At 39.2% G+C, this 18,828-nt stretch overlaps 2 protein-coding genes across 4 annotated transcripts in view; both read right to left on the reverse strand.

Annotated features, from left to right (window-relative positions):
* The window catches only part of large1 (LARGE xylosyl- and glucuronyltransferase 1), a 60,658-nt gene extending 58,665 nt beyond the window's left edge, over nucleotides 1–1,993 (reverse strand). The window contains exon 1 of one of the 2 annotated variants that reach the window (XM_032589324.1): nucleotides 763–1,993. The gene's annotated coding sequence lies outside the window, so the exon portion shown is untranslated. The remainder of the gene's footprint in view (nucleotides 1–762) is intronic. The other variant, XM_032589323.1, reaches the window with a different exon arrangement.
* A 2,565-nt stretch (nucleotides 1,994–4,558) lies between these two features.
* The window catches only part of braf (B-Raf proto-oncogene, serine/threonine kinase), a 51,479-nt gene continuing 37,209 nt past the window's right edge, over nucleotides 4,559–18,828 (reverse strand). The window contains exons 12-19 of one of the 2 annotated variants that reach the window (XM_032588840.1): nucleotides 17,994–18,078; nucleotides 14,790–14,966; nucleotides 14,668–14,684; nucleotides 14,434–14,552; nucleotides 14,216–14,347; nucleotides 11,554–11,688; nucleotides 11,037–11,190; nucleotides 4,559–9,970 (exon numbers count right to left, since the gene is read on the reverse strand). In XM_032588840.1, coding sequence (XP_032444731.1) covers nucleotides 9,948–9,970; nucleotides 11,037–11,190; nucleotides 11,554–11,688; nucleotides 14,216–14,347; nucleotides 14,434–14,552; nucleotides 14,668–14,684; nucleotides 14,790–14,966; nucleotides 17,994–18,078 — 842 coding nt within the window. In that variant the 3' untranslated portion in view covers nucleotides 4,559–9,947. Of the gene's footprint in view, nucleotides 9,971–11,036; nucleotides 11,191–11,553; nucleotides 11,689–14,215; nucleotides 14,348–14,433; nucleotides 14,553–14,667; nucleotides 14,715–14,789; nucleotides 14,967–17,993; nucleotides 18,079–18,828 lie in introns of both variants that reach the window. The other variant, XM_032588839.1, reaches the window with a different exon arrangement.

An 18,828-nucleotide genomic window follows, 5' to 3' on the forward strand; every position in this document is an offset into this window, starting at 1 on the left:
AAACACCCACCTGTTTAGAGCTACCATTGATTAACAACTGGAAAATGTATATATTTGATTATGACTATTCTAGAGTATTTAGATGACGGCATTGACAAAACGCAATATTTATGCATATTTCATAACTGATTACTCTGTTTTGTGTTTTTATCATATGAAGAACTTTGAACTGCTTTGTCGCTGAAATGTGCTTTACAAATAAACTTGACTTGAATTCCAAAAACTGGATTTATGTTATAAAGATGGATTCTGAAACAGAATAAGAAGTAATACATTAACCCCAACAACATTACAAAACTGGAATCTCATTAAAGCTAAGAAAATTAACAGTAACAAAGAAATTTGAGGGTTTAAAAAACATGAAAGCAAAAGGGATACATTTAAATGATATTTTAAGGCAAACTGTTAATGTAGAAAAATTAAACCGTTCCAATATATTCTAATAGAATATATTAGATTATTGGACAAAGAAAACCTGTTAAGTTTTGTTTTGAAACCGCATCTTGCTTCTGCTACAATTGCAATTAAGTCCATGATCCTTTTATATTTAAAAATTATTCTATTGTTCTTTTATACCAGATAGTTTATTATGACAGACTAACTTCTGTGAAAATGTTGATCATATACTCGGTGTTGATCTGCACCATCTATGGCCGCCTCAGCACCAAACTCACTTCTATGTGACACATTTGCGCGATGCTCACATTTTAAAACTCCTATTTGTAGTTTAAGAGCTCCTCGATTTGAGAATTACAAGCTCACCTGATGCGGAGGGTTGAACAGGTTGATTTTAGAGAAAACGGAAACCAGCTTCTAAACGCCGTTATGCAGTTTCAGCACCGGATCTATTTTCAAGCAGGCGACATGGTGGCTCCACTCTGTGTTGCTCCATGTATCAGTGTTTCCTAGGTTCGACAACCCCAGGTTACCGGAACCAAAAGCTGGATCGTGTTGTTTGCTATAGGAAGGATAAAGGGCTAAGATAAGCTTCCGTCTGTGTCGCCGCAGGCACCCCGATCATGTGTGGTTAAGGCAGCGTCAGGTTTGGAACACTGTGACCCGTAGAGAGCGACGCAGAGTGGTGAGAGAAACAGCAGTCTGTCTGGTCTGACCGCAGGGATCCTGCCCTTCCACCATTTATTAACAAATCACCCAATATTGTATAATTATTGCTTGTGGTCCTGTTTTCGGTCTCAACACAACACTCCTTTCTTCCTGACAAGCAGTCAGCATCCAATCACAGCGTTGGAACCGCGAAGGGATAAGGGATAAAAAGGACTGGATCATTGTGGAGCGGAGTGTGGTCGGGGCCGGAAGACAGAGGGCCTTGTCCGAGTCTAACGCAAATCTACGTAAGGGAAGCGTCTTTAGGCCCCCCAGTCATCGGAAGCTTCTTTTTCCTCCTTCTTTTTTTGGTGGTTGGCAAAAAAAACAACAACAAACAAACAACAACAAAAAAAATCTTTAAGTAGCATTCTTCTTTTCCTTTTCCTTTCAGCTTTTTCCCTTAGGGGTCGCCACAGCGAGTCATCCGTCTCCATGTAACCCTTTCCTCCGCATCTTCTTCTCTGACACCAACTGCCTTCATGTCATCTTTCACTCCATCCATAAATCTCCTCTTTGATCCTCCTCTAGGTCTCTTTCCTGGCAGGTCCATCCTCATCATCCTTCTACCGATGTATTCAGTGTCTCTCCTCTGACATGAGCTGTTCCTCTGATGTATTCATTTCGGATTTTATCCATCCTTGTCACTCCCAAAGAGAACCTCAACATCTTCATCTCTGCTACCTCCTGCTCTGCCTCCTGCCTCTTCGTCATTGCCACTCTCTAAACCAAACAGCATTGATGGTCTCACTACCGTCTTGTACACCTTCCCCTGCATTCTTGCTGATACTCTTTTATCACACCTGACATTTTTCTCCACCTGGTCCACCCTACTTAGACACGTTTCTTCAGTTCTTTTCCACACTCGCCATTGTTCTGGACCACATATGTCACAGGATCTATGGCCTCCTGGATGATATTTAATTACTATTAGAACGGCCGCAGGCCACAGCCTTTGCACACACCAACACTATATTCTCCACAATGCAACGATAGCCCGCAAAGTCACGGCAGTGCGCACAAACGGCTTCATTTTTCATCAGCAATCAGAGTAGAGAGCAGCTTTCAGGTCAAAAACGGCTCAAGGTAAGGTGGACGCTGAGAACCAGTGGCGCAAAAGGTGGCTATGCACTGTATGCAACTCAAAAACGATGTGGGATTTTTTTTTTCTAGTCAGCATTTTATGTATTTAACCGCTGCTTGTGCATGAAATGATCAATAACAGAGGAACAGCACTGAGTAGACGCCCCTTCCCTCCTGCCAGCCGCTCCCCCCTCCCATACAGGTAGCTTGGGCAGCGGCCCTTCGAGAACGCGCTGAGGCGCAGAAAAAAAACTCTGGGGCACAAAACGGAAGACGGGGAGGATAAAGATGTTGGAGAGACGAAGAAAAGCTTTTCAAAGCTACTGAAAGCTACCTACTGAAAGGCAGTAGGTAAGTAATGTCAGTGTAACAACAAGAGAGTTGCAAATAGACGGACACTGCGCAGCCGCAGTGAGCTGCTATCAACCGGTGTCTTTTTAAAATGTCCACCGATACTGCTCCGTCCGTAGAAGTAAAACCTCTGGCAAAAATACAGACGGTAGTGGGAAGACGCATATTCCAGGCTAAACAATTATAGTAATGTTTAACAGGGACATTAAAAAAATGTGTCAGTGATGTTCAGTGGCGCCCAGTGAAATCTTAGTGATATCTGTGTGATATCTGACAGAATGAGTCAGGAGAGGAACCGCAGAACCTAAAGAACCAGACATCAGTCTCTTCATCCCTCAATCATTTCCTGAGACCGAAAAATAATATAAATGGCAATTTAAAAGAACAAATCATAAACATAAATTAATAGTAAATAAATAAATGTTTTCACTTGAGGTTACTGATAGAGCCATAACAAAATATTGCTTTATTCTTTTAATACAGAACATGCAATTTTTCTTTGAAGGAAGTTTGTTTTTGTCTGTTTGCCTTTTGAAAAATGTTTTCACTTGAAATTACTGACAGATCCATAAGAAAATATTGGTTTATTCATTTAATTATTAAATATACACTGTGTTAGGTCTTGGTTCAATAGGCTATGTGCAATCATTTCTATATGTTTTAATAAACATTGAACCAGTCCGGCCCTCGGCTTGTAGCAAATTTGGTTTTTTGGCCCTCGGTGTATTTGACTTTGACGTCCCGGACTGTTGACCCATTACCTCCATAAATTTAATTCATACTATTCCATCCATCCATCTAAGTTGTTCTGTCATCAGGTGATCTGATAAAAGAACATTCTATTGAGTAGATTTCACCAAAATGTTTGAGCTTTCACTGTTGTGCCACAAATTTTGGGTGTTTGGCATTTTGGTTTTATTGTTTCTTGTGGACAATTTAGACTTCATAGTTTCTGCCATATTACCGTAGTTATTTCTTTGAGCTCTATTTTTCTAGTTTATTCTTGTATTCCCTTTCCTCAATATTAATTTTTTCCTTATGATCTCCTATCTGTAGACTCAAAACCAGAAGCAAAATCACCCTCAACTCTAATAAGCAATAATTGTATGGTGGTTATGTATGTGTATGTATGTTGTAAATATTACCATATTTATGTTTGTATTATATTTACATTGCATTTCTTACACTGCACTGTTTTTGGAACTAGTTATTTTTAACATTAATCTGACTGCACAAAAGAATGGTGACAATAAATTAATTAATTCATACTTTTTTGTTATGCTCTTGCCATATTCTGCTAAGTCTCCCCCATTTTAATTATTGCTTGAAAAGCTTTTGCCACTTAAGTTTTTTTCTTTCATTTTGTTCTTTGTACATTTGTAGTTTCCTTAGATACATGTTAGCTTTTCTTGGTTTATTGTGTCCTCTATAGTTTGTCTCATGTTATAGTCAGTCTCCGGTTTCTATTGTCCTCACTTCAAGTACTTAATCTTAATCCATGCCATCCATCTGCGATGCCACATCATCCCCATGTGTATCAATTGATTTGTCACTCATTTAGATTTTTTTTCCACTGCTCAGTGCAAAGCCTATTTAAGAGGTCTCAAAATTAAATTAAATTGTAGTCTTTTTAAAAAACTTTTCAAGATCCCACAGGAACATGGGGGAAACATGGGCTTCCATTACACCTCAGCAGAAACACAGTCTGATCTCCTCCGTGCAATGCCGCATTGATTCAGTAAATAATGCAAAAGGAGCCCCAATCAAGTATTCAGTGTAAAAAAAAGAACATACTTTTAAGAAATTTGACATTTTTGTTTAAAATATTCTGTTTTCTTGGTGTTATTTGATATTCCAATTAGTGCTAAAAAAAAAACAGCATGAAATACTTCACAGTCTCTAATGAATCTTTGTAGTGTTTGAGTTGGACTTTCTGAAATGAGTGACAAAAATATTATAGAAAATGCAGTAATAAGGTGGAACATGATAGAACTTCATTCAAGACAAAAAAGGACACAAATCAAGCTTTACTTTCATGCATGTCTTTAATATATCAGTTTTTCATATTCACAACCAATACATAAAGCCTTCTCCCTATATTTACAGCTTTAAATATTTGTACACTAATATCTCATCAAAATGACTTAGTTTTGAGCATCAATGAATTTGTTACATTTAAATTCTCCATGCCTTCTAGCAAACTGACGGTATATTCTTTTTACAACTATTTACAGGTGAAAAAAATGCTGTAGAGGTCACACTTGAAATTAATTAAAGGTGCAAGCTAGGTGGACAGTCGGGAGCTCTTTAAGAAAAAGAACACAAAATATGGAAAAGACCGAACTGAAAATCATGAGTGGGTCAGAGTCAATCTTTGCTCCCAGATAACTAATGATGTATCCATACATTCATTTTCTTCCACTTATCCACAGTCGGGTCGCAAGGGTACCAGCCTAAGTAGGGAGGCCTCAGGTTTCACTTGGGCCATCTCCTCCAGGGGAATCCTAAGATCTACTCAGACCAGCTAAGAAACATAGTCCCTCCATTGTGTCCTGGGTCTTCCTCTGGGCCTCGTCCCGGTGGGACGTGCCCGGAACACCTCACCAGGGAGGCGTCCAGGAGGCATCCTAACTAGATGCCCGAGCCACCTCAACTGCCTTGACGTGAAGGAACAGCGGCTCTACTCTGAGTCCCTCCCAGATGACCGAGCTTCTCACCCCATCTCTAAGGGAGAGCCCAGATAAGGTTTCTGGGCTCTCCCTTAAGAGACAGGATTAGGAGAAAGCTCATTTTGGGTGCTTGTATCTGTGATCTTGTTCTTTCAGTCATTACCCAAAGCTTATAGCCATAGATGAGGGTAGGAACGTAGATTGACCAGTAATTTGAAAGCTTTGCCAATATTCATTATATTTGCAATAATATGACAGAAATTAAAACAGATCTTATAAAGTCATCACCATTTGCTTCCTCAAGTCTCATAGTGTTCAAGCATCTGTAGAAAATACAAACACTGAAGGATGAATCCAAAACCTCGGGACAAGAACAAAGGCTATACTCGGACAAAGGTCAACTAGGAGCTCACAGTTTTACCTCAGTCATGATCTTAAATTGGGTCAAACAACACTTTACGAGGTATAGAGCAAAACACATACACACTTCTGTTTGTGAAGTGTGTAGAAGATGTGACACATCTTTTTGTTTGGACTGTTCTGATTGGATGTTTGTATCTACGTATTTCGATTCAGCTCAACGCAGTTGTGCTTCACAGAGATTAGCTGCTCAGTGGTACAAAGCTATTTTCACTCATTTGACTTCACTTTGACTGCAAAAGGGGGATAGTAATGAAAAGTGATAAAAAAGCAGATGTTTTGAGTTCAATTTACCTCCACAAATTTCAATTTGTGGAGGTGATTGGTTGTTGTAGTTGCAGTTATTTAAAGACCATACCTTCAGTCTTAGAACACTTGAACTTGTAGAAAAGCTTGGTCGGAAAAATGAGGCACAAATGCTGACTGAATTATCTGAGGAGTAACAAAATAAAACTGCACGCGGACAATAACCAACCAATATGACAGTAGTAACATAGTCTCTATATTGTAGGAAGAAATCTAAACTTGAATGAGATTCAGTAGCTTGGAGACCTAACAGACTGACCCCCTACCCACTAAGTTAATATGCTCTACTGTAAACCAAGTCTGCCTGTATTTCCTGTAGTATCAAATGACTATGTGACAAAAAACTATTATTGAAAATAATCAAATTCTGGCAACATTCACTAGAAATGGCAAAAACATTACTGGTTTTGACCAGTAATGTTATTCTGATGTGCATGGATGTCGCAAACACATTCATCCAATAACAGTTACCTGAAACATCCTGCTTCATATTAGGAAGTAACAATAGTTTCTGAAAGGGAAGACTTTCCCTCTTTCATTCTGATTCAAGATTCATTCTTGATTCAACAGACCATCATAAGTATGTTTTACTTATGATGGTTTAACTCAGCAACACTAACAAATATGTAAACAGTCTAAGGATACTGACACCCTGCCCTAACTGTCTACAATTTTGTCTTTCAACAGAACATCATTTGGTCCTGGATGCCACTTCAAGCTAATGCCACAGATGTCAGGTGGTAGGGAACTTAAAACGGTGATGGACATTAGATGACAGCCATAGATGATCAGTCCCTCGTTCATTTTGATCAAATACTTTGGGTAGGACTAGATGCTGGTGCAGCTAATTATCAGGAGTCAACAAGTGAAATATTGAGACAGTGCTTTACATATTTGTTGAATGGACAGATGATCTGAAAAAATTATTTTTTTACAGCTAGTTCTACGCTACAGCTAGTTCACCACCACAGAGCCTGCCATGAATGCTCAGGATAGTTAGCATTGCCAATGACAGCGAATAAACAACTTTCCTTGAATGGTAAACTGTTTCTCCACCAGCAGCACATTGAGCAGTGTATACCTGAGGTTGACTGACAGTGCAAAGACTTTCCTCCTGGCTTTGATTGATGGCTTTTGACTTGGAGCAGTGCATTTCTGCAGATGGTAGTAAGGGTACTGGTAGGAGTTTGATCTTTTCACAGATTATCTGTCACATATTATACTGTCACAACATGGTGACTGTTTCACCAAATTTTACAAGTTACATACTGCAGCTTCAACAACGAAAAGAAGCTTGAAGAGGACAAGTTTTTCCACTTCACTCACTTTCATGAAGATCACTCATGTTTCTGATACAGAGGATCTTTGATCTTAGTGAGAGAGCTCAGTAAGTCCTTTTCCTTCAGCCACATAGCCAATCAATATATTCAGTAAGAGAGCGTATAGTGTTTTTTGTCAGACAACAGTGCCCCTGCAGGCCCACATGACATTACCAAGGTGTAGACCTGCATATCAGTTCCAAAGGCTCTTGTTGTGTCAGAAGTCGATTTTCAGTTCTATATCTGCTTTGAATATGCATAATTTACTTCCACTGCTTCTATTCTTTCAAGATTTCCTAGCTTAAAATATATTTAGCTTCCACCATCAACCTTTCATAATGTTATTTCATGGAGGCCGTCTACACCTGAAACACTCTCAGTCATATCCCACAGCTGGACGATGACTGACAAATTGAAAAGCTTTTTTAAAAAGAATATAAGCAGCTTTGGATACTCTTTGCATTGGTTAGACCCGTCAATCAGTGTTCTCTGTCCAAACTGGGGATGCCGTTCATGTTAGGGTGATTTAAACACTGATGCTATGTGATTTTTGAAATGGGAATAATATGGAAAAAAATTTTTCTAGTTTCTAGTTATAGATTTCTAGTCAGATAGTATCACATGATCCTTTTTATAAAACATGTTGCTTTTTTAGCTCTATTGCCTCATTTGCCCCTCAATTCTGTGGCTCAGACTGCTAGCTGTTCCATTTAGTATCTACACCAGTCACAGTTCTGCACTCTGCTGGGTAGTTTGCAACGAAAGATAGCAGCACTGCGTAGACAATAGCATATAGTATTAATCCTAGATGTTTTATAGTCCTGTGGTGGCTTAATGGAGTTTATTCCAATTCAGACAGAAAAACTATAAACATTTGCTGAGGGAACAAGAACCAAAGCTCAGAGGAAAGTAACAAAAAAGAAAAGAAGTGCAAATAACGGGTCAGGGTAAGATGGTTTAAGATCAAGGTTGAAAGCTTTTTGTGCTATGTTGGACTTCACTTTTTGAAACACCATTTCTGAGTGTGTGCAACTCAATATTCACAGTCCAGCTTCTGTGGATGACTAAGTGGCACTTAAATCAAGATTCATCTGCTTTTCAGATTGTAACTCATTCTTCAGGTGAGAGAAAAAAAAAAGGCCAATTGCTTAGTCGCTCTCTACAAAGTGCAAGTACACAGGTCACAATGACTAAAACAAGCATTAAAAGAAAGACTGAACTATTCTGAGCATAAAGCTATCGAAAAACAAAAAATGAACTATTATAAATATGTCAAAATCTGCAGGCCTGCCTGTATAGTAGAAGGCAAACAATAAAAACAAAATTCAAGGAACCAATATTAACACCTTCAGTCCTTCAATACAAAATGAAATGAATGATGGAGCATTGTTTAGAGAAAATAAAAAAGCCAGTTAGAGATCTGGATTATTATGTAGGTAACACTCTCGGCCATCATTCATAAGCAACTAAAAGCTGGGTCCGAAATTTAAAGAGTGTGCAACTTTTTCGCTCAGTAGAGGAAGAGAGAGATGGTGACTACCTGGGGAAACAATCTGGAAGCCCAAAGAGACCATCAGCGTTGTACACTGGCCTTGCATTCAGAGTGTTCATTCACTCACTCTCTACATCAACCCTCCCGCTTTTATTTTGGGATACTATTACGTGGTGTAGTGTTAAGACTTAACAAAACATTTTAATTTTTCTGCATTTTTTCCCTCTATCAATCTTACAAACCTTCTGATTCAGAGTAAGCAGGAGTCATCTAGAATGAACGAGTGGACAGTTTGAATATAGGGACAGTGTGGAGGAGTTTCTGCAGTTTAGATACTTCAAAGATGTCTCATCCAGAACCGATGAATGGTTCAGTTAGTTGGAGGGCTCCAGATTGCTTTGGGAAATGCGGATAGATAATCCCAAAGTCGGATAAAAAGTAGAAGGAAATTATCTATATAAAAACTTTAACCAATAGAATCTGCTGTAAGAAAAACAGATCTGACCAGCAAGTTTACAGAGGAGACGGAAATTCCTTCAAAATAACAAAAACTGTAGATTTGTGTTTCTGTTCCTTATCACTGAAATAATCCAAACATGAGGGCAAAACAGTTTTTTCTGTTGCAGAATTAAGATCACAAAGAGTCAAAGAAACACAAGACAGCCTGCGGCACAATTCCAAGGAACCTTTCCTCTAAAATGGCTTTTCAGATGGACGGTGCTCTAAGCAAAAGGTAGTGGTAGTATGAAAGGGTGAGAAGTGAAAAACAATGTTCATGTTAACATCCTTCAAGAAAAACACCGGCTTAATTTAGGGGACTAATGGCAGACAAGAGGCCTCTTCATCTGGCACGGCTCTGCTCTCCACCAAAAAGCTGCCAGAACGACAATTCCAGCTTTGCTTCAAAGATACAAACCGATCTATGGAGTTCACGGCTTTTCATCTAAAACCAATTTTGTCCAAAAATCTTGCATCTTGTTTTTCTTCAATAACTTTCTTCAATCCCTTAACTGTCCTTTGGTTTTGTTGTGAAAGAACCTTTAGTGAATGCATCTCCTTCATGGCAGGCCAAGGAAGAAAATTGCACATTCTTCAAGACCGTTTTTTTAAAATTATTATTATTTTCCAGGAACAGATGAATCCATTGCAAGAACACAAGACATTTGAGAGGTGATGAGAGAAGGACTATTGTGCTGGCTGTAATTACTTGAATGCAGAAAACTCCCCTAGAAAGACAACAATAGCAATGTTATTACATGTATAACCCATCACATCCTCTGACGAAATAAGGCACAAGGTAGGATAAACGGTGTAGAATAAACAATGTTGTATTGCACCAGCTAGCTTTAATATCAATGTCTTTCAGCTTTCTTCAATTTTTAAGGATCGACAGACAATGTGGGGATGAAGGTGATGAAAAGTGGTCAAATATTTATAAGCTGATAAATATTTTTCAACTGTGAATGAATGACTCCAGCACAGTCCTTTTTTGATAATAAAGGGCGCTGCCTTGCTGAATTCATTCATGCGTAGCTATACACAATTAAGTATTTTCACTGTATCATAATTTTCCTACTTATTTTCCAACTCCAAGCTGCATAAACTTGAATGCTCAATGGATTGAAGCATATTATTTAATATGTATTTGTGTAGTGAGATACTGTTTAAATACAATTTGTGTTATTTATTTGTTTATTTAAGGATCCCCATTAGTCTCCATCAAAGTGGATCCTATTCTTCCTAGGGTTCACACCAGTTAAACTTCTTAACTCTCATAAATAGGTAAAGTTTTTATTTAAGTTCTGCTACTTTCCTTTGTATTTGCAAGCTAAGTTAGATCATATGCTGCCTTAAGACTGTCCAGCTGGCTGAATATTGCAGTAACATGAAAAATGCTACTTTATAACTTTTAGGAGATCAGTCAACAACAAGCCTGCTGGGTGTTCTGCCGTCTGAAGATGGGTTCATGTTGTTGTTCATGTTAAATACAAACTACAAAGGTGGTGAACATATAGATGCACCTCCAGTGAGACAAAGTTGAGTTCTAGAATTAGAATGTGATGATGTGAAATGAGCAGATAATTTTGCCTTTAAAAAGCCTTTCAGTTTTTAAAGGAAAAAATATGTATTCATTATAACATGAAAATATCAAAATATTACTTGGACAATTTTTTTTTTTTTTAACCACATCATGATTCCCATGTTTGCTTGAAGTAGTTCAATAGTTAGATTTACAGCATTAACATTTTCAGCTTAGTGTCAGAGTTTAAAGAAAAATGTGTGTGAAGTTACCATAACCTCCAGCTTGAATGGGAGTTTTAGGTGAGGCGCAGGAGTACAGGCTGAAGTCTTCCGTCTGAAAGCCTGCTCGATTTAAGGAAGGTTCAGAGGCGCTGCGGTGGATTTTGGGTAATGAACGAGCCAGCAGTTCAATGGATGCCAAAATCTGAGAGATGGAACAGCTGTCAGAATCACCATCGACTATTCATCATACTTAATATTCAGTCGATCGCATGGCAACACAGAGACATGCAGGACAAACAAACATACACACACACACAGAGACACACACCTAAGGGCAATTTAGAGAGACCAATTAGCCCAATAATCACATTTTTGGACAGTGGGAGGGAGCTGGAGTACCTGAAGAGAACCCATACATGCACAGGGAAAACATGCTAACTCCAGGATTTCAACCACAAGCTTTGTTTCTGCAAGGCAACAGTGCTACATACTGTGCAAAATGTAAAACATGGAAGAAAAAAAAATTAAAGAATAGATACTAATAATCGATGAACGTAGCACCCACCTGGGGGAAGAGGGGTCGCTCTTCTCTCTTTTTCTTCAAGCAATCTGCCATCAGTCTCTTCATGGCCTTAGGACAGTTGCTGCGGACCTTGCTCAGGTCTGGAGAAAGGTAACCTCGACCCACCATGAAGATAATCTCCGGGAAAGAAAGGTTAGAATAATGTTAACAAGTAGGGGTGCACTGACTGCAGTGATTCTAATCGATCACCAAATGTTTAAAAACCTAACTTGCTGAGTCCAATTTTAGATGATAAGGATTTTTACTGTTATACCATTTCTCAATTGCTTGTTAGCGGTATAAATTTCAAACTCAGGTCTCAGATCAGGAAGTCTAATAAATAATTGATGGAGTACTCTATGCTATATATGTGTGTGTAAAAAAAGTAACATCTAGCTGAATTAAGTGCGGCTTGAGTTCAGCAGTCTGACAGCTGCAGGGAAGAAACTGTTTCTCAGCCTGGTGGTTGTTGGAGTTCATTCATTTTTGTCTCTGTGCTCCACCAGGTCCGTTAACCAGTGTCAGGACCCGACCAGAACCCCTCAGTGTAAATTATCTTGAGAAATAACATTTGATTTGGCTTTAATGCCGAAAAATTATCAAATGTTACAAGCCATACATGTCATACAAATGGAACAGATAATGCTTCTGCATGTTGGTGTTCCCGCTAAAGCCTTTTAGGGGGGGGGGGGGGCCTTGGATTTTCCCTTTACGAAAATCTTACAACGTCCTGCAGTGTGTGGTGTGTTATGTAGTGGTGTGTTGAATATGCACCACCACGTTGAATACGTTGAAATCCCCCCAGCCTGTGGGGTTTTCCCTGACCGGGAGCGAGAACGCAGCCTGTTGAATATGACAGGTAGCCAATCAGAAAGCGCGGTGACGTAAGAACGGAGGGGAATCCCAAACAATTGACATGGCAACTGAGAGTCCGGTGGACATCGGAGGTGATATGTGGAAATGTTTATTACTATATGTAAAGGTCATTTTTATACATGTTTATTATATGTGGTTATGTTTATTCAGTTAAAAATGTTAACTACAAACAAACATAACTCGCCTCCAAATCATAGAGCAGCAAATAGAGTGGCTGCTCCCGCCATCTTTTATCAAACGCCTTTTCTTTTTTATCGCTTAAAATGAGTCCACAAACTGTCACTACTGCTTCTACATCATCATGTGTGTTTGATTATTCTAAATTCACATATAGTATGTTGGGGTTTTACTGGATTTTCTTCTGGAATCGGTTCTGTGGTGTGTTGCTCCTGCCGTGTGGCTGGACTGACGAACCGATCGAACCTGTTGGACTTTTACCGGCTCGTGTCGTGTGTGGTCACAGAGGTTTGGAAAATCGGCGACAATCCTTAAATTGTGCCGTGTGAACCAGACCTAAAACTCACAAGCTCTACTCCTCTCATCTCGTCTGGACCACTGTCCTAACGCTCAGACTCTGGTCGCCATGGTAACGTTTACATATCCCTTCAAAATAAGATACAAAATACAGATACGCCACAAAAACCAACATTTTACTTTCGTGAAAATTTTAACTGATAACAACTAATGGGAACCCTGAGCTTGTTTCTCTGCAGCCAGACGGTCCCATCTGGGAGTGATGAGAGACAATGACACCCGAAGTGTTGCTTATGCACAGGGTGCTTGGTCTCTATGTAGTGAAACAGTTTGAAGGCTTCAATGCCTCATTAACGAGCCGGTCACCATATCATGCAGAGCTTGTAATGTGGGAATCACCTACCGGGATAAATCCATTCTCCTGTCTCTTCTCTGGGCCTTTTCCCCTTCACAAAGAAACTTTCCAAAGACATCTGATCTGTTTCTTACTCATTTTGCTGCTTGTGGGCTCAATGTTGGCACGCAAGATGTAACGGAGAGAATCCGGTTAAAGGATTTTCAAAATAAAAGATCCTCCAGACTCATATAATACATAAAACGGAAATATTTAATTATTTCTTGCGCAGCCCGGTACCAATTGGTCCGCCCGGGGGTTGGGGACCACTGGTGTAAACAGTTAAACGAGGCTAAAAGAGATGGAGGAAAAGATAGAATCTATAACATGGTCTTGCTCTGGATGCTCCTCAGCCTCCTGCCTGAGGAAAGGGGTTGAAATAGACTGTGTACAGGATGGATGGAGTCCTTCATGATGTGGAGCGCCCTCCTCCTGCATCATGATGTGTAGAGGGAAGGCTGCTCTCCACAGTCCTCTGTGCAGCATTAAGGCTTTCTCTGTGTATGTTTGTGTCTTATGAAATGGACCACAGAATCCTGAGCAATCAACAATCAAATAGTTTTGGCCTGACCCAGACCAAATTTTGGGTCAGGCTACAGACCCAAAATTTGCATCTAAATTCTAACAAAAAATATGTCTTTTAATGAGTAATTTGATAAAGCATTTGAAGACTAAGCAATGTGTATTTGCTCCATTTGTAATTTGCTAAAACAGAGGGACTGTAGGCTTAAAAAGAAGAGTCATCCTGTTCTAAATATAATTAATTTGTGTCCGAAAGGTATTGTGTCAAATATAAATAACTTGTTAACTACTTGGTATTAGTATCGGCGAGTACATAAACTGAAGTACTCTTACTTGGTCAGCAAAAAACTGGTATCATGACGCCCCTAGATGATGATGCATGTACTCTGGAAGCTTTACCTGGTCTCTGTTGTTAATGTTGGAATAGGGCAGAGCTCCTGACATGAGCTCATAGAGCACAATGCCGAAAGCATACACATCTGACTGGAAGCTGTAGGGATTCTTGTCCTGCAACCTGATCACCTCTGGAGCCTGATAACACCCACAAACGCACACAGCATTTCATTCACTTTATTAGAGACCAGGATTGAATTGAATGATAATTATAAGACACTGACCATCCAAAGTATTGAACCAGACAGTTGCTCGAACTGGTGGGAGCCGCTCCAACGAGATTTGACTGTGGCTAGACCAAAGTCACCAATCTTCACGGTCAGATCCTCATGCAGGAAAATATCTTGGAGGACATTAAGTCAAGGAATCCCTGGTACTGCAATGCTTTAAAGCTTACATTCTTTCACTGTCTTTCTGTCTGAACACAGCCATGTTAAAGCGGATGGAAACAAGGATACTGTTGCTCTTCAGGTCTCTGTGAATAATGGACTTGGCATGTAGGTAACTGAGAATAGAAAAAAAAGTAATAATACTGCTAAAAAAATGTGACAGTTTTTGTCTATGTTTGGACATTACTTACTCCATGCCCTGAGCAGTCTGACGGGCGATGTCGATCAGCTTGATCATCTCAAATTTGGTTTCAATGATGTGCAGATGGTGGTACAGACTGGAGCCTTCACACCACTGGGTCACAATGGCCAGCTGGGGTTTGGTTGTGTAACCCATGAACAGCAAGATATTCACATGACGCGTTTTTCTGATGGAAACCACACACTGTAGTTAGACTACAAATCAATTGCAGCTGTATACACAACTAAAGACTTTAATAAAAATGTTGCTTCTGTCAATTACAAAATAATTAGCTAGCTTTTTAAATACAGTAATTGTTTACTTCTACTTTCCTCTAGTGACTCTGCCATAAATGACCTTATCACAGGTGAAGTAAGTGACCCTGCTTGGTTTCCTTAGATAGACTTTTTTACCCATCTGAGGTAAAAAAAAGAAGTTTGACTGGAGTGTCTAACAACAAGGATCAAATCTGAATGGATGTAAATGGCGTGGAATCTGTCCGCAGATTAGAATTGACTTTTTTTGTAATAATATATAGAAAAGTTAAGGCCTAACCATCTGAAAATTATTACCATTACTCTGACACAAAGCTAAACACCCTCACTTTTCTTCCAAAACTGTACTTCCAGTATCTCTCTGTTGATAATGGAGCCATTATATTTGTGCCAGTGCAATGAGACAGATGTGAGCGCATATATTTAAGTGAACCAATAATTCAAAATTGTAATTCAAATTCTAATTCCTCAAAGGATTAATAAAGTATTTATTTAGCCTTTAAAACATATGTACTTAAACTTTAGATTTTCTCTTATTTTATTGTGCGTGCATAATTGTTTGTCCTGTTTGTCTCTGTGTTGTCCTGTGATGGACTGGCAACCTGTACAGCGTGACACCAATCCTCACCCGTTAACCGCTGGAGATAGGCACCAGCATCCCTCATGATAACATTAGAGATAAGCGTGTAAGATAATGGATGGATTTAGGGATTTTATCTAGGGGCATTTTTAAGTTTAACCTTCATCTCATGGAAGCACTTAAAACACTTTCAGTAAATTACCCGTCTTGTATTATTGTGCTCAAATAAAGAACTTTATTCTTTCTAGATTATTAATGAATCATTTACAAGTAAATATTGCCTTACTGGACAGTGATTTAAAAGCAATGTTCAATGTTCAATTTGATGCATTCGAAAATTGTGCACACTTGTGCTGGTTCACCTGAGAGAAAAAAGTTAGGCTTAGTAGCGCAAAAGTTAGTCTGGAGCCCTGTTACATATTTAGTACATTTAGTTGTACTAAATGTAGTTTTAGAAGAAGTCTCTAAGCTAACAAAATGTAAAAAATAAATAAATAAATAAAGTTAAGGGTTGTGAATACTTTCTAGATGTACTGCTTGTACCACTAGGACTGGATGTCATACAGGAATCCCAGAAACTCTAAACACCCAAATCTCTCTCAAGCTTTCTTTGTGGATATCTGCTTTTATCAGGTAAAATTAATTTATTCAAATGTCTTCTTAAATCGGAAAACCTCTCGACATCTCAAGGGCTCTGCTTTTCTAAGAGTTAGAGGTGTGCCGATGGGCCACCGATCATAATCGGCCAATTTCCGTGAAAAAGTGTATGATCGGTGATTGCTGATAACTAAAACGATAACCTGTATCTCACTTCTCAGTCTGCGTGTGCAGCTGATCTCCTCTTTCCTTCACACTGCGCAAGCGCGCAGCAACAAATCCTGTCGCGTGGAACTACAATGCTCTGAGAGTGAATGGGGAAGTTTGCACGTTGCAGGGGAAAATTACCTCGGGGGTGAAGCATGTCAAAATGCATCAACACAACGAATCTAATATCACATTTAAAAAGCAAGCACTTTGCAGAGTTTGGCTACATCGAGGCTCAACGAAAGGGAATAAATTACATCTGGAGCGGCCAGATAGCAGGTAAAGCAGCGCACTACTACAAACACTCACACGGATTAGCATGATGGTCAGAAAGCTAAACAAATAACCCGAAAAATAATTCAAGTCTTTGAGCTGACGGTCAAAGACACTGGTTCTTCTCTCGCTGATGAACCGCCACTATGCGCTACTGGTAGTAATATCTGACATACGGAGCGCCGTTTCTGCTCTGCTTAAAGCCGCAGCATGTAACGTAAACAACAACAAAGATTTCACATATTAAAACTTTGGCTATGTCCAAACATGAGAGATAATTTATGAAAAAATAAATAAATAATCGATCTCCTCTCCCTCCTCCTGTGTTCTGCAGAATTACTCCACTCAGTCAGAAACAACCAATCAGAACCAGCATTAATCAGCTAGCCATGCTCTTAGAAAGTTTTGATTCAGTAACTTAGGATTGTTTATTTTGACGCAACCTGCATTTGACTTTCAATGAATGTTTCCCTCTTTTACTAGACATTATTTGATATAGGCAGTGTTGTGAGATTTACTTGACTCACGTATAATTCAGGGTACAAGAGAACCTTACTGTTAAATGTTATTTAACTGGTTGCAGGTTTTTCAGTTGTTCTTTTGACTGAGTAGCTGCTGTGTGTGCCTGCAAGTATGTTGCATGTTTTTAATTTTGCCAGATCATATAGTATCATTTATAAGTAACGCAAAAAATAAACAGTCAATTGAGGCGATCAGCAAAGATCGGTGATTGGCAGAGATCGGCCTTATGGTTGATCTGTATCGGAATTGGCAGCAAAAAAACCGGATCGGAGCATCCCTACTAAGAGCAGATCAAGATCACAATCTTTAAAAAGCCTGACTTGCCAATTCCAAATTTGTTTGATACTGATTGTTTATTGGCTAAAAAGTCGCTAAAGCTGGCAAAAATGAGCTGACTTTTATCAACTTTTATAAGACGTGACCTGGTGGGTGGGTCTGTTAGTCAGCCATCTCTCATGGAGGAGCAAAAAAGGGATTTTCAGACTTTTGTAGCGGTAGATAAGATCTGTGGATAAGATCGGCTTCTCATGTAAACATCAGCCGATCACATATCATCCAAAATGGTCTGCCCTATTTTCTGTATAACCTGGTGTGGTTATACAGAAAATAGGGCAGACCATTTTCTATTTAAGATTAACTGTTGATTTTTGTTGATTTTGCATCTGAATGTGATCACAGGTGAAGACAACCTGTCACCAAATATTAATCAAATAAAATTTGATTAATATTTGATTATTATTTGATGAGAAGCAGAAGTCACCTGAGGACGCCCACTTCATTCTTGAAGGCCTGAAGCTGCTGTGGAGTGGGAGCAGTGACATTCAGCATTTTCACAGCCACATCACCTGGGAGTAAAGGGAAAAGACATTCATCAAAACTAAAGACACTAGTTGCTATTTAATAAATCAGAAATATAAGTCAATGCAGTTGGATCATAATACAATTATGTAAAAGGAATATGAAATGAATGTAAAACCTTACCTAGGTTTTTATTATTTATATTTCACATATTGACAATTATTTATACACACTATAAATCCATGGAAAAATCCCTTTTCTAATTCCTCATCAGCTTTTTCAATGTTTCCTCAGATAATTTGTTGATTTATCTTTGGTAATGTGTGCCAAGTCTTTGAGTTTGGAAAGACTCCTTGCCATCACCCTAATCTTTTGCTCCATCCAAAGATTCTCTACCAGATTCATGCTTGCACTCTAGCACAGGGATGGCCAACCCGCGGCTCTCAAGCCGCATGCGGCTCCTTGACCGGTTCCATGCGGCTCTTACGTTCATACAGTCACATTCTGCCAGACGTGCAATAATGACGAAAAGTAGTCAAATGAACTGTCAATTATTGACAACAGCAGCACGCCATTACTGTTGGCCATAACCACGCAAAAACAACACAAACAAAAAACAGTCTTTGTTTCTCTTGCAGCCTTACTCTTTCCAGTTGTTCGCCATCTGCTCTCACACAAACCTCCGCTCACCCCTCACTCTCACTCCCCCGCTCTCTCATCCATCCTGATGCATTCGCGGACAATGGGAAATCATACACTCTAATTTTAATCTCTAAACAGCGTAACATCCAGTAACA

Source organism: Xiphophorus hellerii, chromosome 17 (assembly GCF_003331165.1).
Source record: "Xiphophorus hellerii strain 12219 chromosome 17, Xiphophorus_hellerii-4.1, whole genome shotgun sequence".
Lineage (NCBI taxonomy): Eukaryota > Metazoa > Chordata > Actinopteri > Cyprinodontiformes > Poeciliidae > Xiphophorus > Xiphophorus hellerii.